General features: G+C 36.0%; 1 protein-coding gene across 12 annotated transcripts; it reads right to left on the bottom strand.

The window, feature by feature from the left end:
* Positions 1-275: 275 nt before the first annotated feature.
* On the bottom strand, positions 276-23,679 carry LOC123224423. Of its 12 annotated transcripts, XM_044648077.1 has the most exons (9): positions 19,157-23,677; positions 18,530-18,602; positions 17,106-17,127; positions 17,011-17,057; positions 16,226-16,322; positions 15,923-15,962; positions 9,127-9,202; positions 8,977-9,048; positions 8,489-8,675 (listed from the first exon to the last, which is right to left on the bottom strand). In XM_044648077.1, exons 2-9 carry the CDS (start codon positions 18,530-18,532, stop codon positions 8,637-8,639), a joined length of 396 nt encoding a protein of 131 aa, XP_044504012.1. In that variant the 5' UTR covers positions 18,533-18,602; positions 19,157-23,677; the 3' UTR covers positions 8,489-8,636. The 12 variants fall into 12 exon arrangements, 1 of the variants encoding a protein (XP_044504012.1); XR_006503959.1 differs by having other exon boundaries at positions 9,127-15,962; positions 17,011-17,116; positions 19,157-23,679; XR_006503962.1 differs by lacking the exons at positions 17,011-17,057; positions 17,106-17,127 and having other exon boundaries at positions 9,127-15,962; positions 19,157-23,679.
* Positions 23,680-24,050: the final 371 nt, after the last annotated feature.

The raw sequence follows: 24,050 nt of genomic DNA on the forward strand, positions 1-24,050 counted from the left end.
TATTTTAGAGGGCCCGAGGAATTTTTTTCTCTATTTAATTATGCCCTGTAACACTCCCAATTAACAATTCACATAAACCAGTCCTACCAATCGATTGGATTTTTATCACATAATCATAATAAATAAAATAAGTACATAATAATAACTATCATAAAAATTATCACCCACAGAAACTTTATAACCAATTTTCAAAACTAGTTTTATATATATATATATATATATATATATATATATATTACATATACATCATAACATTTAAGTCAACAAAATTATGGTGCCTTCCTCCCTTAGCCTCATGTCTCACTAGTGCTCCTCAGGAACCTTTGCTGTATTTCTTTACCTGTAAAATATTAAATTAAACAGAGTGAGCGACTATGGCTCAGTAAGAAAATCATACTTAACACTTAAAGCGTTTTATACCAGTACTAATCTTTTTTTAATATTTTTCATACTCAGCGTGTCTGAACTATTTACAACAAAATAATTGACACAAAACACACATTTAACACATATCATAATTCTTTTCTTTCACACATTTATTCATTTCCTTACTATACAGACATGATTCACTCGTTATGATTTATGCATGTATGAGTGTCATGACATTTCTATTTTCTGATCGTACATCTTTCTCAACTCTTTATCATCCACACAGGCTTGTATGCATAATTCTAATGCAAATGACTTTCATAAAATATTTACTAATTTGTTTCTCTCTTTTTCTCATTGACCGGTCTAGACTACATATGACAGTACTTGCAGTCACCATACAAAGTATAATTCTCTCTTACACGTATATTTTTTTTTCTTTGCTTTCCACACAGTACAACTAATATTTTTCTTTTTTTCTTTGTTGTCCACACAGTACAACTGATATTTTTCTTTGGCTGTCCACACAGTACAGCTGATATTTTTTTTTTGCTGTTCACACAGTACAGCTAATATTTTTATTTGTTGTCCACACAGTACAGCTGGTTGTCCACACAGTACAACCAATTATTTTCTTTGTTGTCCACACAGTACAGCTCGCGTGTAAGGATTTTAAGTATGTTTTCTGCTTTCCTGTATCATATGCGTCATAATAAAACCAAAAACACTTATTTTCCATTTTCTGAAAGCATGCATGACTTAGAAAATATTTTTCCTCTTTCTTTATATTTTTTTTTTTTTCTAAATCATGCATATGCTATGATTTCTCATGTATGCATATATACTCATAATATGCTCATTCATTGTTTTCTCTTATTATTTTTATTCCTTATCAAACATCATATTCTCCTCTCATGCATCTATATATCTCATACATTTAATTAATTTCAAAATATACAATGTAGGCTTAATATAAGGGTTATCACACATTTTATGCATATAATTAAGCAAAATTAACCTATATCACATAAAATGACATTTTTGCCCTTATGGCCAAAATTACCTTTTTACCCTTATGGCCAAAAATTACATCCTGAATCCTAATGAATTTCTTTATCCTTTTAAGCATAAATCACCTTAATTCTAATACCTTACACACTTATATAAGTAAATGGTATTTAAATAATCTAACTCAAATTTACTTCAAGTATGTAAAGTATGAAATTCTTACCTTTTCTTTGCTGATTTGGTAATTTAAGCTTATTCACCTTCTTTTCTTCTTTCTGGCAACCTTAATCAACCAAAAATATGATCATCCATCAAAACTTTAAACTTGACATATCTTAAAAATTAAATTTCTTACCTTAGAACTGATCAGAATTGACAGATCTACACTTTTTATAACTGGAGGCACTGAAAATTAGGTGGTTTAGCTAGGTTTTTTGGCGAATTTTGGTTAAGGGAAGCTTTAGCTAAAAAAATAATGGAGTTCTCGGCAATGAGGAAGAAGATGAATAGATTATATGTTTTATAAACCTCTTGGACCATTTTGCCCTTAATCTTTTCCAGAAATTACTATTTTATCCTTAGCCAATTACCAAAAACCCTTAGCACCACCATATAATTTCAAGTGTGCCCTTCAATTTTAATTCCCACTTTGTCCCTTGAATCTTTATAAAATGACCATTTTACCCCCTTTGAAAAATATTGCTCATTTAGTAGTTTTCTATGATTCTTTTGCAATTTCTTTACACAACAAGTTATAAAATCAACTCTAGAGGTAATTTTGGAAGTGGAGTTTACTGACACACCTGAATTCGGATGTTACAAATATCATGTCATGATATTCAACGAAGACATTCAGTATGTCTGCTATGTGATATTACCTAACTTATATTACATTCGTAGGAATAATTCGATGATTTAGTTTATATATTAAGTGAATCATCCAAATAGTTCACACATACTTACTTTATATTAATGCAAATGAAGGAAGTTTACGTATATGAATAAAAAAACTCTTTTTTTTATTAATAAATTATTACAAAAATATAAACAAGATAAAATGCCTTGAATTCGACAACACTAATGGTTCTGAAGGCATACACTAATAAAACTTCCATTTGTATTAGAGTTATTCATTGTTGTATCTCATGCTCATCTTCTAAAGATGATAGTCCAATTGTTTCAATGTCATCGCCTTAGTCAGTAGGTCAACAGTATTCTCTGCTGACAGTGTCTTTTGTATTATTATCTCTCTACTTCCATTAAATTCTTTTAAAATATGATATTTTCGTTGAATATGTTTGGACTTAAATACGTCTTTGGTTCCTTTGTATAACACTCTTCTCCAGATACATACCCCTACATAAAATATTCACCCAAAGAGATGAATTTATACATTTACTCATAAAACCCAATGTACAATAATAATTAGAAGTCAGATATGCATAAATGTTCAAATACAACTCAAATATCATAAAATCTCAATAATAGAGATTGATGGTATCACCACTGCCCTCATATGCCTTTATAAGTTGACTCGGATCCCCCACTACTCCAAAACTCTACTAGTAAAACCACACAAATCGAACACATAAGTGAAACACATGAAGTAAGTAAGTAATTCACATATCCATATCCAATAATTTACACGTGTTCTTTATTTCTTATTCTGTGGTAACATAGATGTTTCCTAGCATCCTAGATGCCCATCCTAATCAGTTCAGTACCTAATGCCTTTTTCTCAATGGCAGTATCATCTTATATGACTAGTGTCAAATGATATATATTGACATCTTGAATGTTTAATGAAAGAAGGTTACATCTTGAATATCATCCATAAGGTGTACCTTATACACATACTGATCGAGCTTGAGTTAAGGATACCATATCAAAGGACAATAAGACCTTAGGCTTCTCCTGCTATCACACATGCATCTTAGATGCTACGACACCTGTTATCAGTGTATAATTATCCAAGAGTATCAAATATTTCCCACCAAAGATTTAGCTGAAATTCAAAATCACACTTACGACAGTTGAAAATTTTCAAGCTCTCACCTATTGCCTAACTTCTGTTAACTTTTTTTAGTATAAATAAGAGTAAAATGGTCATTTTATTGTTTTATTAAAAAATATAAAATTTGTTACTTTCCCCTTAGGTTTTAGAAACAGTAGTCCTTATGAGGAAGAAGAACATGTATGTACACATATGCCATATATTCACATGTTTGTGCACAAATAACATAATTTTAGCTTAAAAATCAACATGCAAGGAGCCAAAATGGCTCTGGTACCATTTGATGGAAATGAGGAAGAAGAATGAAGCAAAAAAGACATGCATGTTAAAATCAAACAAGAATCAAAGCATAGGTTTAAGGTTTTTACCTATTCCTTGCTTTCTTTCTCTAATAGAGATGATGGAAATAGTCTCTCAAGTGTAAAAGCTCCAAAAGGTTGCACCAACCAAGCTTGAGACCCACCTTGGCCAAACTAGAGAGAAGAAAAGAGATTTTTTATTTTAGTGAGCTAATGCTTTAGTTCAAATGAACTATTGACTTCCTTTTATATTGGTGGTTAGAAATTATGAAATTGAGAATTGGTGCTTTTAAATTCTCAATTTAAATTATGACCATGCAAGTATATCAAACATATACATTAGCCACTCTAATTCTATCTCACTAACATCTTAAATTTTAAAATGTTACTTTTGCACTGATATTTTATATTATTCTAAACACTACACCTAGCAATGTGTCATAACCCCTAAACTATGATAAATAAATACTTCATCGAACCCAATTTTCTAATTGTACTTTTGTGTAATCCTTTTGTTGTCCAATTCTAATCAATTTTAAGCTCATAGTTTGTCAAAACCTTAATTTTGATTCTATATGAATTATCAATCGATATATTTGAAACACATCATCATGAACAACCTTCGCATGACTTACATTTTTGGTTTTCAATGTTTATCGACATTCGTTTAAGAACTCAATTCCAAGTCGAATTAATGGATATCCTAAACCCATCATTTTCTGAGTCGAAAAATCCTATCTTAATCATCATTTGTCTCTGTGTGCAAACACTGCATGACCAACATGGCCTTTCGTACAAATATGGTTAGCCCTGTATTTATACACCATATGAATCATGCACATTCGTATTAGATCCAACCATGTCTTCTTAGGTGAAAGGATTACTTCATATATATTACAATCATACAATAAGTTAGGAAACCATGATTTAATGACCATGTGACTTATCATTATTGGTTATATTCGAAAAGTGGTTTTCTAACTGCTAATCCATACTAATGCCCTATTGACATGACCATCATTGTCACCGGCACTTATATCATCTCATAATATTCAATGGAGGCATTCATTATGCTTGCTATGTAATATTATTTGCCAGCTTATATCACATCCATAGGGAATAATTCAATGATTCAGTTTATATGTTAAGTGAATCATCTAAACAGTCCATATACAAACTTTATATTAATGAAAATAAAAGAAATAGTTTACGTATACAAATAAAAGAACTCTTTCTTTTTTTAATAAATTATTCCAAATATATATACAAGATAAAATACCTTGAAACTAACAATACGAATAGTTCCTAGGGCATACACTAATAGTTAGCCTAATAGTTTGATCAGCATATGTGTGAGACACAATAGTTAGTATACATAGAGGTGTCCTTATGAATGACTTCTGTTTAGGGCATGAGGGTGCCAAGTTATGACCATATTGGTAATTAGGTATAAATGCAACGTGAGTTGCAATTATACCTAACACTAAGTGTCAAGAAATCACCTACTTACTGTTTTTTACTCAAAAACTTCTTTTTTGTGATTTTGTAGGTAGAGTGTAATGCCCTTAGGTATATTCCAGGGGTATTTATGTCTTTTGACTCTATTTAGAGATATTTCCCATTTTAAGTACATATATTTGTTTTACATGTATATGTGTGTTTATATATATATACCTAAAGAAAAAGAAAAAAAAAAGAAAAGAAAAGGAAAAAGACAAAGAGAAAAAGAGAAAGAGATAAGGCTTAGATATAAAGAGAAAGAGAAGACTTTTCCATCATTTTTACATCTTCTCCCGTAAAGCTCCAGCAGCCAGCCTCCCTTCATGTTCTTTTCTTTTGTTTTGTGAAGCCAAAGGAAGAAATTGAAGAGATATTGGAAGATAAAATAAAAAGAAAAAAAGAGAAGCACCTTGGAAGCTTTGGTAACCAAAGATCTCCTTCCTTCTCCTTTCATCTATGTTTATATGCATGTTATGTGAATATGTTAGTGTGTTTTGGTATTGATTTAAAGTGATCTTGGTGATAAAGGAAGCAAAACAAAGAGGAGGAAGCCAACTTACAAAGATTTGGCTTGAAACAAGGTAAGAGAATCATCCTTGATATGTTGCATGTTTTAGGCTTTTGATTCCTTAGATCTATGTTATAAATGATGATTTTGAAGTTGAGAGATGTGGTTTTGCCATTTGGGATGTCTATATGTATGATTTTGTGCATGGCAGAAAGTTGCATAATATTTACAGTTTTTGCCACTGACTTTGTCCCATGTTTTGGCTGCCTTATCTATGGAATTATGCGTGCTATTATATCTTGTTGGAAAGCTCTTTGAATCCTCTTTCCAATGATATATATTGTATGAATTAGAGATCATTTGGACTGTTAAAGATTGTATAAACCGAAAGGACTGTTTTACTAAATAAACAGAGGAGGCAGTTTTGTCACTGAGTATATCTCACGTTTTGATTGCCTTATCTATGGAATTATGAGTGCTATTATATCTTGTTGGAAAGCTCTTTTAATTATCTTTTCAGTGATATATAGCTTGTATGAATTGGGGATCATGTGAATTGTTAAATATTGCATGAAACACAAGGACTGCTTTATCAAATAAACAGGGGAGGCAGTTTTTGCCACTGAATTTATCTGCTGTTTTGACTGCCTGATTGAATGAATTATGAGTGCTATTATAGCTTGTTAGAAAGCTATTTGAATCCTCTTTTCAACGATATATAGCTTGTATGAATTAGGAACCGTTTGGACTGTGAAATTGTATGAAAAAGAAGGCTGCCCTGTCAAATGAACAGGGCTGTGAACAGTATTTCACAGTTTGGAAAGGAAAAAGAAAGAAAAGAAAAGAAAAGAAAGGAAAGGAAAGGAAAGGAAAGGAAAAAAAAAAAAAAGAAAGAAAAGAAATAAAAGTAAGAAAAGGTTGGGACTCAAGATTCAAGGGTCGTCCCAAGAGTAATGTCTGGTGAGTTATGAATAAATTTAGATGGAAGTGAAATTAGTAAGATATAAGACTCGCATGCATGCTATAAACTATGAGGGGGCACTTTACACTACACCGCCTGTAGTAGGGCACGTCCGCAGTAGGACACGTCCGTAGTAGGACATAGACCCCTAGTAGGGTCCGCTTGCAGTAGAGCATGCTCGCAGCAGAGCTCAATTCAGATTCAGAAATAGTGTAGTGAAAGAAAAAAGAGCTTGAGCTTAGAAAAGTGTCAAATCCCTATAGTTAGCTTCCAAAAAGTATTAAATAGACACCAGATGGGACAAAGTATGACCCAAATAGTAAAGAGTGAACTAAATTACCCCCTCAATCTCTTATAGAGGTTAGGATGTGAGGTTGAGTCCCAAAAGTGAGTTAGAACAGGAAAAAAGGATAGTTTACTTAATTTTTCCCTTACTGAGTGTTCTTATCACTCACTCCCTTTTCTTTCCTGATTGCAGGTACAGGTGATCGAGGTAGCTGCGAGGTAGGGTCAGGTCAGCGTAGGTAGATCCGACTGGAACAGGTTATCTCTGGTTTATATTACATGCATACAGTAGCATGTTCTTATCGACTTTTGACTTTTTGAGACTATGGTACAGTTACATATGATTACTCTCTATTTTCAGATACTTTCAGATGAGTCTTCATATGAGTATATACATCTTTTGTTCGCTTCCAGATTTTTAGTTTTCTTGGAATACTTCCTAAACACTTTTAATGAGACGTTTATTTTAAAGTATTTTTAAAAAAGAAAAAAAAATAGACGCTATGAATATTAATTCGTAACATTTCTCCTTCGATGGGTAGTACTTCTAGGGAGGGATGTTACATAGAGATCAATAGCTAGAAATGTGGGGGAACTAATAGTTTAGCTAATTTCATTGCATAAGAGTGAGGGCGAAAACGTCCTTTTAGATTTTATGACATTTGTTTATTTTATTATTAGCATGAGAGTTATGAGACATATGCACATTATACATATGGTTGTTAGTATTATTATATTTTGGATTTTAGACATTGAGCTATGGACTTATACTTAAGGGTTTTACTATAACTATTTATGCGACATATGCCTATGTAGAGTTCCTGCATGCACATGTAGTTAACCTTTATTTTTAACCTAATCATCTCATTATTTTCTCACCCCAGCCACACCCAAACAAAAGAACAGTAAGATTAGTCTTGTAGTTGTGAAATTTTAATTATTCTAATATTGTTATGATGAGTTTTGTGTGATAGTCATGTCTAATCCTTGATACCTCGGTGTTATGAGTCTGAGAAGCATAAAAATAGGGTAAAGCTATGTTTAATGATGAAAATCATGTGATATGACGTTGTGTTTTGTATATGTAACCTATGATTACGAAATTGAATGAAACATAATAGATTGATCGATACTTACCCATTGCCACTCATTGAATAATGGAGGACACTTTAGCACATGCAGAACAACTGTGAAGGTCTAGCAATATAGTCTTTCAGTGCAAAGGTCATTAACAAGTATTTAGTGTTTTTAAAAGGCAATATTTGCTACATTAGTAAAATGGATGTCAAAGAGGGTATATAATTATAATGATATAAATTAATATATAAAACGTGATATTTGTTCTGTTCAATAAAATTGTTGTTTTTAGCAGTTGATTTAGTAGGTATGAAAGTTATAGCACGATGGCTAGAGATGGGTAATACATGAAAATGCTACATGAACAAATATATTTTAACAACTTATTCTTAAAACTTAACTTGATAATATATGATTATACGAACAATTATACCATCAAGTCAAAAAAGTGCAAAAAACATATATAGTTTATTGCAATAAACAAATTTCATTAGGTAACTGAACTTTTTTTTTTTTCTCTCCAAGATGAAACAGTGAGGAAATTTTTTGGTGACATCAGTATGTTATTATTATATAAGAGAGCAGAGGAAGTAAAATAATTGATTGCAGTGTAGATTACTCTCCAATATGTGAGTGCCGTGCCAAACCAATTTCCTGTTGGAAATGGGCAAAAGTTCAGTGTAATATACAGAATATACAGAATGCAGTTCCTAGTATATTGGCAGTACTTGACAAACTTAGGACATTGTCTTTGTCCCATCTATAATCAATTATATAATATTGAAACAGAAAATACTGTGAGGTCCTTCATTGATTTGAGCTGATATTTACGCAGTTGAGTTCTTAGTATAAAATGTGGCCCGTCAAAATAAATAATTTCTTTGACAGTAAATAGCAATGAGCATTCAACATATTCAATTCAGAAGAAACAATGAAGGTAAACGAAATGTTTTACCCAATAAGAGATGCTAAAAGAATCCAACCAAGGCTTATCCTTCGGAAAAATGATGTACAAGAAGTTTATTTCCTGCCAACAGAACTCACTGAATTATAGTAGCCACCAAGAAATTGAAGAAATGAATAATAAGTTGTTAACTTTAAATACTTGCGTAGACTGTGTAAACAACAAAATGTGGTGGTCATTCCCTGTACCAAAGCAGCCATATTGTAGAGAGCAAATCCCGCAGACAGAAACTTACCCTTTAAAAAGAAAATTGCACAGAAAATAATTACAACACAACCATTGCTATTGCTGGCTTGTAGTCATCCAATCCATTTGTTGAAACTATAAATTTCGAACAAATATGATTACCTAACATGTCGAAACTATAAGTTTCGAACAAATATGATTACCTAACATGTTAAGTATAATTGAAAAGCTATCAGATTGTTGAAGAAAAGATGGTCGAGGAATAGTCAAAATACACATGTTAAGAATATCAGATTGTTGTTTGCTTATAAAAGTTTTACTTAAGTATGACTGAAGCAAGAGATCAAATATGGTTTGAAAAAAGTTTATCCTTACCTGTTTACCTTGTAATGTAACACGGTTCTAGTACAATAAATCTATCTAGTGGTCGTGGTTTGTCTCTATCATGGGTTACAGCACAGGTTTTTCTTAATTAGGCAATCATACTGTTAGGATGAAGGTGTATGTAAGAAATAAAACTAACAAAAAAGGGAATGCTAGCAGCAACTCGGAAGAAACCACTGAAGATCAGCAAAATGAAGCCATTGGAGAGCAGCAAAATGGAGCTGAAGCAGGGGACCAGTTTCAACTAAGGATGAAGCAGCAAGTTTGCAGCAGAAGCCAAGAGGCATCATAACAACTCCTATAGCTGAGGTGACACTGATAGAGCGGGAAAGCAACAAGGGAAGACATGATATAAAAGAGAGGAGAAAGAGAAAGAGGGTAATTAAGAAGAAAGAGAGCACGAAGGAAGGGCCAACCTCTCGGGGTTTGGATGACTGCAGGGAGAGATTTTGGTTATGTACTTTTGTGCTGGGTTTTGATGGCATGCCAAATTGTATTAATATTATTGAACTGAATACTGTAGAAGAACAGTTATATTCATGGCAATATTCTGAATTAATACAAATGATTAGAAGTTATTGTGTTGTTGATTCAATTAGCTTGTTCATATACTGAATTACATAGTTGGTTGCGATTTCTGTCTTGAAAGATTCTCTGCTGCTAGAACCAAGCTGTGTCTGGAGGTAGTTTCTGCTGAACTGAGTAGAGTTCTCCTGCATAGGGAAAATCAGGCCAACAGAAGACTCCAGGAAGCAGGCTGAGCAGACCAGGTACGTATCAACTGGTATCAGAGCATGACGAGAATGGAGTCAAGAGTGGAGGGCTTGGAGGCGGAGGTTACAACGGTGAAGGAGAAGATGGAAATGATTGGGTCAGAAATGAGAGACGTGAATGTGAGAATGGAAAGGGTGGAAGCTAGTATGGAAACGATTAGAGAGTATCTGAGGGAGATGAGGGAGTCGGTGGTGAGCCGTGAGGGAGGCAACAGAGAGACAGGGACGAGGGAGACGAATGTGAGGGTAGAGACCAACCCGTCGCCGTCGTATTCCCCACCAACAAAAGGGAACTCGGCGACTCCCCAGGACCAAGCGGAGGACGTCGTGGAAGAGGCAGAGGAGGTGTCAACAGGAAATAGGAGAGAGTGGCATTATGGGCGTCTGGAATTACCTCTGTTTCATGGCGAGGAGACCCTCGACTGGGTATCCAAGGTCGAGCGCTACTTCCAGGTGAACCGCCTTACGGAACGGGAGAGGATGACGGCGGTAGGCGTGTGCATGGAGGGAGATGCCTTGCACTAGTTGCAGTGGAGAGAGAAGCACCAACCGTTCGATGGGTGGGAAGAGTTTAGGAGAGAAGTGCTCGAATGTTTTCCTCCGACCGATGAACGTACAGCCCAGGAGGAGCTCTTCAGCCTTCGCATGACAGGGACGGTGCAGGAGTTCCGAAGCCGTTTCGAAATGTTGTCGGCGGCAGTCGAAGGATTATCAGAGGAAACGATAAAGGTGATCTTCATCAACGGGCTAGCCGAAGAAATCAGAGCCGAGGTGAAGATGTTTCACCCTCGGACGCTCGTGGAGATGATGAACCGCGCGCGCCAGGTGGAGAAGAAGAACCTGGTGATTGATGAAAAGTATTTGGGGCGACCCGGCAAGGGGTACCCACGAACCACAGGCCAAGCCACCCGACCCGGATACTTTTCACACCCCAACCCAATACTTATTTCACCCCAACCAGCTGCCATGGGCTCCAAAGATAGGCCCAATTACGCGCCCAACCACCAACAGCCCAGCAAGAGCGTCACAGGCCCAACGCTGGACCCGAACCCACACCCGACCCGCAGCAATTCTAATACACGCCCTCCCTTCCAAAATCGACCAGATGCCTCAGCTCATTCCAACTCTCCTCACGATCCGCGTTTCCGACCACCGACTACGTCCAGCACGTCGTCTTTCTCTCTGAGGCGGGACAATAATTTCCGACGACTCTCAGAAGCTTAGTTTCGCGCGAAGGTGGAAAAAGGATTGTGCTTCAGGTGCGACGAGAAGTTTGTCCCAGGCCATCGTTGCCGTTTTCGTCAGCTGAGAATTATGATTTCCGAAGAAGAATCCGACGAAGAGAGAGACATAATGGAGGATGACGCTTCGGTGGAAGAAGATGCCGGAGAGGCCAACCTAAACAGTAACTCGGTAATAGGGAGGGATTCGCCCAAAACTATGAAATTGGTAGGGGAAATTGGTGGAAGACGGGTGATAGCATTGATTGACAGTGGGGCGACTCACAATTTCATCTCCGAGAAGCTGGTAGCCGAGCTCAAAATTCCCGTACGAAAGGCAAAATACACAGTGGTGTTGGGCGATGACAGGAAGGTTTCTGGGATAGGGAGATGTGAAGGTCTCCAGCTGACACTTCCAGAACTCATTATCAAACAGAATTTTCTTCCCTTCTGCTTAGGTGGAGTGGATGTCATTTTAGGGATGGAATGGCTTAAAAATTTGGGGGAGGTCAAGATTAATTGGGGAAACCAGATTATGAAATTCAGGTGGGAAGGAAAGAAGGTTGAATTAAGAGGAAAATCTTCATTGCGGAAGGTGGAGACCTCACTCAAGGTACTGTTCAAACTCATCAGAAAAAAAGGGGAAGCTTTCTGGGTGGAATTGAACATGATTTCAGAACACTCACCAATAAGGGGAGAGGCAAATGAACCAGAAATTTCAGAATTGTTGAGAGAGTTCGAAGATTTATTTAAGGAACCACAGGGCCTCCCACCTAAGAGGAAACAGGACCATGCAATCCGTATACTGGACGGAGCCCAACCGCCCAATTTGCGTCCTTACCGCTACCCCTACTATCAGAAGAATGAGATCGAAAAAATGGTGCAAGAGATGCTCACTGCAGGGGTCATTCGGCCAAGTGTGAGTCCTTTTTCGAGTCCGGTGATCCTAGTACGCAAAAAGGACGGAGAATGGAGATTTTGTGTGGATTATCGGGCTTTGAATCGAATTACTGTACCCGACAAATTTCCTATTCCCACCATTGAGGAGCTTCTGGATGAGTTGGGGGGTGCAAGAATATTCAGCAAACCGGATCTCAAGTCCGGGTACCATCAAATCAGAATCTGGGATGGGGACGTTGAGAAGACTGCATTTCGAACACACGAAGGGCATTATGAATTTCTGGTAATGCCGTTCGGTCTAACCAATGCGCCAGCCACCTTCCAGGGATTGAAGAATGAAATCTTTCGGCCCCTCCTACGCAAGTTCGTTCTAGTATTCTTCGATGATATACTAATATATAGTGGAGGCCTTCGAGAGCACCTGGAACACCTAAGGCTGGTAATGCTTATCCTGCGAAAACATCAGCTGGTCTTAAATAAAAAGAAATGTATGTTTGGGCAGAAACAGATTGAATATTTGGGACACATTGTGTCTGAGAGAGGGGTGGAGGCAGACCCACGGAAAATTAGTGATATGGAAGCTTGGCCGGTACCGAGGGATTTGAGGGAGCTTCGGGGGTTTTTAGGGTTAACGGGGTATTACCGAAGATTCGTAAAAGGTTACGGAAAGATCGCGGAGCCCCTAACCAACTTATTACGGAAAAATGCATTCAAATGGGGGCCTGAACCAGGGAAAGCATTTGAAGCTCTCAAGGCTGCCATGATCTCTGTACCAGTTCTGACAGTTCCTGATTTCTCTCAAGAGTTCGTGGTGGAAACGGATGCCTCCGGATCCGGCATTGGGGCGGTTTTGATGCAAGGGGGACGGCCCATCTCTTATCTCAGCAAAGCTCTTTCTGTGAGGAACCGAAGCAAATCAGTTTACGAACGGGAGCTGATGGCGATAGTGTTGGCATTCCAGAAATGGAGACATTACCTCCTTGACAGGCGTTTCAAGGTGCGAACGGACCAAAGGAGCCTGAAATTCCTTACAGAACAGAAAATAACAAGCCCTGATCAACAACGCTGGCTGGTGAAGATGCTAAGATACGATTTCGAAATTATCTATCGGCCCGGATGTGAAAATAAAGCAGCTGACGCTCTGTCGCGTAACCCCAAATTCACGGGGGCCTTGCAAGCTGTTTCAGCATTCCAGGTGGAAGAGTCCGAATGGTTGCAGCAGGAAGTAGCAGGGGATGAGAAACTAAAACAGATTGTTCAAGGGCTGCTCTGCAATTCTACAACCTTCCCTGGATATTCCTTGAAGGGAGGCATACTGATGTACCATGGCAGGTTAGTCATTTCGAAGCAATCCAGGTACATTCAGAAACTCATTTCAGAATTTCATTCTTCATCTTACGGAGGCCACTCCGGTTTTTTCCGAACATATAAAAGGCTGACTTCTCTGCTGTTCTGGGAAGGCATGAAATCTGACATTAGAAAGTTTGTAGCTGAATGTGATGTATGTCAGAGAATGAAGTACGAGGCAGCCTCTCCGGCGGGGTTACTGCAGCCTTTACCGATTCCATCAAACGTGTGGGAAGACCTGTCCATGGACTTCATAACAGGGCTTCCAAAAGTGAAAGGAGTGAGTGTGATCTTGGTGGTTGTGGACAGATTGACAAAGTATGGACATTTCTTGGCTGTTCGGCACCCATTCACGGCTAAGGATATAGCTGAAATATTTATTCATGAAATTGTGCGCCTTCACGGGTTCCCTCGCACCATCATAACGGATCGGGACCGCATTTTTATGAGTGTATTCTGGAAGGAACTATTCAGAGCAGCCGGGACTACCCTGAAATTCAGTTCGGCTTACCATCCGCAAACAGATGGGCAAACCGAAGTGGTAAACTGAGGCCTCGAAACATATCTTCGCTGTTTCTGTGGGAGACAGCCTAGAAACTGGCAGAAATGGTTACCATGGGCTGAGTATTGGTACAACACGACCTTCCATAGCTCAGCCGGGATGACTCCGTTCCGAGCGGTTTATGGGAGGGATCCACCCCCTCTACTTAGATGGGTGGAAGAAGATTCCAAAATAGAAGCTGTGACAGCCCTAATTCAGGAGAGGAATCAGATCCTGGACGAACTAAAAAACCACTTGAGCAAAGCTCAAGAGAGGATGAAAAGGACTGCCGACAAAAACAGAAGGGAGATCGAATTTCAGGTGGGAGATAGAGTCTTCTTGAAAATACAGCCCTATCGTTTCCGTTCGTTAGCATCTCGCCCGAACGAGAAGCTTAGCCCACGCTTTTATGGACCGTATGAGGTACTCGAAAGAAAAGGGCAGGTTGCTTATAGGTTACGGTTGCCTGAAGAAGCTAAAATCCACCCTGTTTTCCATGTTTCACAATTAAAGAAACAAGTAGGATCGTCAATGTTGTCCCAGCCACTGCCTAACTGCTTGAATGAAGATATGGAGCTGACAGTGCAACCTGAGGAGGTCCTGGGTTACAGGTATTCCCCCCATGGTCTCCTGGAACTGCTCATCCGGTGGAAAACCTTACCCGAATGCAAAAATTCATGGGAATTATACACCAATATCAGGCGCCTATTTCCTTACCTACACCTTGAGGACAAGGAGCCTTTGGATGGGCGGGGCAATGTTAGGATGAAGGTGTATGTAAGAAATAAAACTAACAAAAAAGGGAATGCTAGCAGCAACTCGGAAGAAACCACTGAAGATCAGCAAAATGAAGCCATTGGAGAGCAGCAAAATGGAGCTGAAGCAGGGGACTAGTTTCAACTAAGGATGAAGCAACAAGCTTGCAGCAGAAGCCAAGAGGCATCATAACAACTCCTATAGCTGAGGTGACACTAATAGAGCGGGAAAGCAACAAGGGAAGACATGATATAAAAGAGAGGAGAAAGAGAAAGAGGGTAATTAAGAAGAAAGAGAGCAAGAAGGAAGGGCCAACCTCTCGGGGTTTGGATGACTGCAGGGAGAGATTTTGGTTATGTACTTTTGTGCTGGGTTTTGATGGCATGTCAAATTGTATTAATATTATTGAACTGAATACTGTAGAAGAACAGTTATATTCATGGCAATATTCTGAATTAATACAAATGATTAGAAGTTATTGTGTTGTTGATTCAATTAGCTTGTTCATATACTGAATTACATAGTTGGTTGCGATTTCTGTCTTGAAAGATTCTCTGCTGCTAGAACCAAGCTGTGTCTGGAGGTAGTTTCTGCTGAACTGAGTAGAGTTCTCCTGCATAGGGAAAATCAGGCCAACAGAAGACTCCAGGAAGCAGGCTGAGCAGACCAGGTACGTATCACATACACAGCAAAATAAATTATGGAAGTTCAAATAAGTTCCAAAACATATTTGCAACATGTAAAACTTTTACTGAGTGATAAAGTGAAAAGTAGAAACTATCACTGACTGAGTCATTGCAAATTAATACAGGAAAATAGAAAGACACAACCTGATTAGCAGTAACTTGTGATTGTGTCGAAAATACATATCTGCAGAATTTCAGAACGGGGTCATGTAATTATTTTGGATTCAATACAAATTATTCAATATATATAATGTTAAATTGTCAACCGTGCATAATACATCTGCAATACTTAAAAAAGTTAAAGCTGTAAACAAATACCATGATTTAAATTAACTAAATAATAGATTAACAAATTATATAAACCCTCATGCCCAATCAGAAACATTATTCTCCTGGAATTGAATGAAGTAGCAGCAATCCAAATAAATAAACAAGGAGAAGAATAACCTGCTAGCAAACCCCAGAGCATGTGGCCACCCACGGGAAAGAAAGAAATAGGAAGAAAGAATGAGATGTTGGAAAATTGGGTGGAGGATCGAAAGCCCTAGCACCAAAGAAAGAAATAAGGATAAGGGAATAAGAATGTGGGGGCAAATTTTCTTAGGAGAATGAAGAACAGGAAAATGTTGTTAAATATAGTAGGTCAAAATTTTTAAAGAACACCAAAAGGAGATATCCCATAAGGAGATTGGAATGGATGAAAAACTTTGGACAATTATAACTTTGCACTTTGGCGTCGGATTGGGGTGCATTTTTTTTTTTAAACCACACGGAATCGCACATAGAATAGCTTGGTCGGATGGGTGTCAACAATTGCAAGAAAGCGTTGAAAAAGATTACAAGTTCAATTAAGTTCCCGAACTTATTTGTAACATGTTCAATCAGAAGAATTGATTCAAACATTATAATTTGCAAAAGGACATTCTTGTCAAACTATTTTGGGAAAATTAAAACATTATAAATAGCCCAATATATGTATACAATGTTGTTGAGATAATTCAGAACATTGATGTTGAACAGATAATTGAGCACACTGATATAATATTGGAAATTAAATAACATCATTAGCTAATTGAAATCAGGCATAGCATAGTTACTAGAAGCCATAACATTTGATGAGAATGCTATAGTTTTATGAGATAGTTTAAGCAATTGTGTGGTATAGTGTTTAACAGGACGTGCTGTGCACCAAAAATGTTGTTCACAAACAGCAAACATCAATGAAACAATACCATTGGGATCCAATACCGATATGGAGGATGGGCATCATCCTGGTTGCCTGATGAAATCCAATACCGATATGGAGGATGGGCATCATCCTGGTTGCCTGATGAAAACCTGATGAAATCCTACAGTTTTGTGATTGTGTCGTAAATTCATATATGGAACATGAATTGGAAAATAAGAAGACCCACATAAGAAGTGTTTCATGTTATAACAAGAACAGTTAAATCATACATAATGTAAACAGGTTCAGACAAAACTGTACCACCTTTGATTGCGACCTTGTATCTTCAACACCATTGAAAAGACGAAGATACCATAAAGTTGTACAAACAAAGAAAAATCAGGGGGAAGAATCAATTTAGAAGCAATGTAGAAAAACTACAAAATATATTATTTTGCATTGAAAAACACTGACATATTCTAATCCCTTGGAAAATCCATCAGGGAAAGAACATCACATCCTAGGACAGCTGAGAAGAGTGATTGTGTCATGTCATTACAATACCCATTTGCTATATGAAAATACGAAAGTTTTTTTATATTCAGATTAATTGTGTTGTTGTCATAATTCAATATAAAGTAATTTCATTAGGTGATGTAATTGCCCTATTGACACAACCCATCTTTGTATATTCGAATCAAGTACTATAAATGGGAAACTAACTTAAATCCTATCTAAACAAATATTAAATATGCTTAGATTGGGAAAAATTAATATAAAGAGCACCATGCAATCAGAAGACAAGAAGTTACAATTGACTTTAAGGAAATATGAGGGTGCCAAGTATGTATCTGTTACAAATTTGAATGAACGCAAACAGTTAGGAAGGACATAGATCGCAATGTGGTGTTTTGGTGAGATTAATGATGCGTTTAGGGGAATAGAAGGGACACTGTCGTTTTGCAAAACTAAATAATTAATGTAGAGAACAAGTTGAATTTGCTAACTTGGTGGAAATTATAGAATTTTCGTATCAATGTAATTGTAGCGAAATTTTGAAATGAGAATCGGTTATTAAGTACAAGATAATGAAAATAATAAATATCTAATTACACAATCAATATGTCTCCATTGAATTCACAATTACAAAATTAATACAGTAAGTTTAACCGATTGAAGCCATCAATTCATATCACAGTCGGAGAAAGAATAGGCAGTAAATACCTTGGTAATTACACAATCACTATGTCTCCATTGAATTCAAGGGGAGAAAAAGGTTATTATTGAATGTGAAGAAAAGGTATGACATCCTAAAAACAGACTGTTGAAGGTGAAGTTATACCAACTACAGAACTTTGATAAATTTATTTATAACGGTTAATATGACAGAAAGATATTATGAAGAAAAAATAATCTGGATGGCAAAAACTACTTCCATGGTAGCATCTTATTGTGGCAAACAGACTTAAAGGTTTGTAATAGTTTAATAGTAACTATCATTAATTTAAATTATATGAGGATGGTATAGGCAGATTTAAGAACGTTATAAAAAAAGAACAATGATATTCTGGAAATGTCCATACCATTGCAGAATATCATGTATATGCTCTCAACCGTTATCCGACGGATGGCCGCTACTGAATTCTGTTTCCGAGCCTGTGAGAGTTGTGGTGATAGTGTGAAACATTATAATTTGCTAAAAGAAAGACATTATGGTAAAATTATTTTGGGAAAATAAAAAGAGTATAGACAGCCCAGTATTTATAAAAACATCATCATTCTGAATAATGATGTTGAACAGATAATTGAGCACAGTGAGATAAAAGTTTTGGATAATGATTGGAAATTAAATAACATCATTAGCTAATTGAAACCGGGCATAGCATAGCTTCTAGAAGCCATAATCCCTTGGAAAATCCATCAGAGGAATAACATAACAGTGAAAAATTCCAGATAATTGCTAAGGTTGGCTGACTAAAATACAAAACCCTAATATATTTTTTTCTCCTTTCCCTTTTGAAATTCACACACCCTATTTATAATAAAACTAATCTAACATATCCTATGGACCGACTACAAATGTCCCAATCATAACACTAGGGACGAACTTGGAACAAGGGGAACCTGCAGAACAAACAAGAGCAAACAGAGAAGCAATAAAAAGGTAAATTTGTCATATCGGACACAACAAAATGAAGATGGGGACTTACCATTCAATCAGTAAAACATCTGTAGCCGTCTCAGAGATATCTGGCAGAGGGAGACTCATATATCTGAAGCAGATCAATGGTAGAGGAGACCTCCGCTATTATTTTGATATCCTGCAAAATGATTGAGCCAGAAAGAAGTATGTAAGAGAATGAAGGCAAAAGAAACGAATCCTAAACCCTATGGAAACAAATGAAAATATGAAGGCAACGATTCTTTCTTGAGGCAAAAGAAAGTATGATCTTACAATCAATCAAAGAATTCGTGGTTATTGTTTTTTCCAAATTAAAGTAGCAAATGGATTGTAGTAGCTGAATAGCATCTGTTATGCTATATAACTCACATTCTTCAGACATATATATAAAGAAACAAAATATTGTGAGCACTGATACGACAACATAAGGGAAAAAAAATATTGTGAAAGAAAGAAAGAAGTTGGACCATTCTGCATAGCCCATTTGTGAGAAAGCTGGCAGAGGTCTGGTTGGCATGTTATTTACTTCGAAAGAAGTTTCCACCAATGTGCTGCTATTATGAATAATAACTTAAAGTTCTATTATTGAAGGAACAAGTGCAGCCAATTAAAACATTTTCAAGGTAAATTAAGATGCAGAATGCATGTCTTTCCCATCATAGGTCTATAAACATAAGAGGTACCATTGTATAAAATTTAAGATACTTTAGAGGTGAACAAGTTCAAGGAAGATGTGGTGACCCATGGCAACAAATGAAACAAAAGCAACACATTAAACCAATTGAGATAAATTAAAAAGTAGCCCTTCTAATTCACTTGTTAAAGTAGCAGAATGTCTTTTTAAAATATAATTAAAGTGAAAGAATAAACAGTTTGTGGTATAGTTTTTCTATAATTTTCTGACGGAACTAAAAATGCGACGTCACTACTGCAATCACAGTAATTGAGAAAAATGAAAAATCTGTCAATTTAGCAGTTAATGTAGCAGTTAACAAGAACATAATGAAGAACGAATCCTAAACCCTATGGAAAACAAACGAAAATTAAGAAACGTATTCCGCAGCCGCAGATAGAGTGACTTTGAAGAAAGAAAAATCAGAAGTCCTAAATCAGTCGTTAAAGTATAATCGAAATATAATTGAATCAGGAAGCATCCTAAATCGGTTGGTATAGCAGAACAGCACAGACATAACTGAACTCCGAAATTAATTATGACTGAAACAAGAGATCAAATATGGTTTGAAAAAAAGTTTATCCTTACCTGTTTACCTTGTAATGTACCACGATTCTAGTACAATAAATCTATCTATTGGCCGTTGTTTGTCTGTATCATGGGTTCCAGGACAGTTTTTTTTTAATTAGGCAATCACACAGCAGAATAAATTATGCAAATTCAAATAAGTTCCAAAACATATTTGCAACATGTAAAACTTTTACTGAGTGATAAACTGATAGACAGAAACTATTACTGACTGAACCATTGTAAATTAATACAGGAAAATAGAAAGACACAATCTCAGTAGCAGTAACTTGAGATTGTGTCGAAAATACATATCTGGAGAATTTCAGAAGGGGGTCATGTAATTATTTTGGATAATTCAGTACAAATTATTCAATATATATAATGTTAAATTGTCAACCGTGCATAATACATACGCAATACTGTAAAAAAGTAAAGCTGTAAAATTAACAAAATAATAGATTAGTACTTTATGGTTTCACATGATCATATAAAATACAATCAAAATGAATTCAAATGCAAATAAGATGCAGAATTAATATCTGTAACATTATAGTGCAATAAACATTCATTCAAGGCACCAATGTAGTTTTATGCAAGTGTAGAACAATGCAGTCGAGAATTTCATCACATAGAGATACAGAATCAGATGATTGCTGGTAATTAAATGGATTTGCAAGGACTTTTATGCAAGTGTTTAGCATTTGATTTGCAGGATAGTAGTATCAATAAAGTTGCAGTGACTCATGGTGACCAAGAAAAATGCAACCACAGGTAACAGATTGTGATAACTTTTTATGCATCGATATAGCGAAAATGAGATATATAATACAAGCAACTGGGCAGAAGATAACACCACAATACAGACTGCATATAAAACTAATGTTAATTACATTTGTACTTGGTACCTGCCGGTAAAGACTGATGTGTGTCATCCGGTAAGCTTATTCATTTAAGTTGCAGCTCTTCTAAATGCAATGGGCACATTGCAGGAAATTTATTTTTTTTGGGTGTATTATTTGTACATAAAATAAGCATCAACAAATTATATTAACCCTCACGCCCAAACAGAAACATTATTCTTCTGGAATTGAATGAAGAAGTAGCAATCCAAATAAATAAACAAGGAGAAGAAAGAACCTGCTAGCAGACCCCAGAGCATGTGGCCACCCACGGGGAAGAAAGAATGAGATGTTGGCAAATCGGGTGCAGGATCGGAAGCCGTAGCAGCAAAGAAAGAAATAAGGATAATGGAATAAGAATGTGGGGACAAATTATCTTAGTAGAATGAAAAACAGGAAAATGTTGTCATATATAGTAGTTCAAAATTTTATAGAACACCGTAAGGAGTAAAAAAAGGTTTGGAGATATCCCATAGGGAGATTGGAAAGGATGAAACATAAGAAGCATTAAGCCACACGAGATCAACGTATTGATATATATAATTAGTGAGTCATGACAAAAATAATGGTCTTGTTTGTGCTAACTAGAAAATGGAAAGACCCACCCGAGTTGAGTACAAGTTGTTTGCAATTGTGTCGAAAATTCATATCTGCAACATGACACATAAGAAGTGGTCCATGTCATTACAAGAACAGTTAAATCATACATAATACATAGTGTAAACAGGTTCAGACAAAGACTGTGCCATCTTTGATTTTGTCCTTGTATCTGCAACACCATTGAAAAGACGAAGATACCAGATTCGTGGAGATATCTACGTAAGGTAAAAGTTGTACAAACAAAGAAAAATGGGGGGGAAGAATCAATTTAGAAACAATGAAGAAAAACTATAAAAGAAGACCTGCTGATTTGTCAACTTCAGTGAGATATTATTCTGCATTGAAAAACACTAATATATTATAATCCCTTGGGAAATCCATCAGAGAAAGAACGTCACAAATTTATTTTTTCTGGTAAGGAAAGTATATTAACCAAGAGGAATCCCGAAGAGGCAGAATAAGCTAAGCTCACCAAAGCAACATCAATCAAGAAGGAATTTGAGGCAGCAACTATACAAAAAATCCATGAAAGCATATACTAACATGTGCACTGCTAAGAGAAATCTATCAAAACCAAGGGGAACCTGTAGAACAAAGGACCCAACCTGGAGAAACAAGAGCAAACATAGAACGAATTTATACATCAACAGTGTTCAGATGACATAGCATGTTTGTTACAAGATTTTATACATCAACAGAAAATAGCAGCAGAAGTATTTAATTAGAAAGAAGTTTCCACCAATGTGCTGATATTATGAATACATGTCTTTCCCATTATTATAGGTCTATAAGCATAAAAGGTACGATTGTAGGAAAATTTAAGATAAAAAATTACCTGGTGAATAACCAATGTAAGAGATATTTTATGCCCTCTGGTGGTATCAGTTGATATATATTTGTTTGCCAGGGTAGAAGGGCTACTTTTGAATTTATGTCAATCAGATAATGTAGAAGTGAACAAGTCGAAGGAAGATGTGGTGACCCATGTCAACAAATGAAACAAAAGAAACACATTAATGAACCGCAGATAAACTGATTAAGATAAATTAAAAAGTAGCCCTGGTAATTCACTTGTTAAAGTAGCATAACGTCTTTTTAAAATATAATAAACGTGAAAGAAGAAACAGTTTGTGGTATAGTTTTTTTATCATTTTCTGATGGAGAGAAGAAGCAATAAGCTACTGCAATGGCAGTTTATTTGAGAAAAATTAAATATCTGTCAATTTATGTTTGGATGGATTAAAGTAGCAGAATAGATATATACTGAGCCATGAACATTGACTTATTATGGATAGAAAATTCTGGAGATCCAGTGTTCAGATGACATAGCAGCAGAAGTATTTAATTAGAAAGAAGTTTCCTGACAAGTGAAATTAAGGAATAAGTCCGGACCATGAAAAAGAGTTCAAATGCAAATACGATGCAGAATACATTTCTTTGACATGGCATCTTCTCTGCACAGTTAAAATTTCGAAAAAGATGCAGATAATGTAGCAGTTAAGAAGAACATAATGAAGAACGAATTGTAACCTATGGAAACAGATGAAACATAAGAGAGGTATTCCGCAACGGCAGATAGAGTGACAGAGAAAAAAGAAAAATCAGACGTTAAAGTATAATCGAAATATAATTGAATCATGAAGCATCGAACAGAACAGAACAAAACAAAACAAAACAAATAAATTATTCCTATGTTCGTATCGAAGAAATTAATCTAAACAAGAGTAAATCCGAAACCGATTATGAAAATTAAGAAAAAAAAGCTCGGTGATAATTAAGTACATGATAATGGAAATAATAAATATCTAAACTTACCAAAACAACCAGTTGAAGCCATCACCAATTCATATCAGACTCTGCAGAATAGACAGAAAAGACCTCGGTGAATACACAATCACTATGTGTCCATTGAATTCATTGGGAGAAAAAGCTTATTATTGAATGTGAAGAAAAGAAACGACATTAATTGTGGCGGTGGTTTTTAGATGTGCTCCAAAAAACAGATTTTTGAAGGTGAAGTTATACCAAGTACAGAACTTTGATAAATTTAAATATAATGGTAAATATGACAGAAAGATATTACGAACATAAAATAATCTGGATGGCAAGAACTACTTCCATGGTAAAGGCTTGTAATAGTTTAATAGTTTAATAGTCATATGAGGATGGTAAAAGCAGAT

Source organism: Mangifera indica, chromosome 8, assembly GCF_011075055.1.
Source record: "Mangifera indica cultivar Alphonso chromosome 8, CATAS_Mindica_2.1, whole genome shotgun sequence".
In the NCBI taxonomy this organism is placed as follows: domain Eukaryota; kingdom Viridiplantae; phylum Streptophyta; class Magnoliopsida; order Sapindales; family Anacardiaceae; genus Mangifera; species Mangifera indica.

What these genes read in the sequence shown, in the direction of transcription:
- LOC123224423 (XM_044648077.1), bottom strand. An exon ending in CACAAGTTACTGCTAATCAG is followed by an intron (nt 9,203 to 15,922) that starts GTTGTGTCTTTC and finishes TTCTGTCTGCGG; the next exon opens with GATTTGCTCTCTACAATATG. An exon ending in TGTTTACACAGTCTACGCAA is followed by an intron (nt 9,049 to 9,126) that starts GTATTTAAAGTT and finishes TTCTGTTGGCAG; the next exon opens with GAAATAAACTTCTTGTACAT.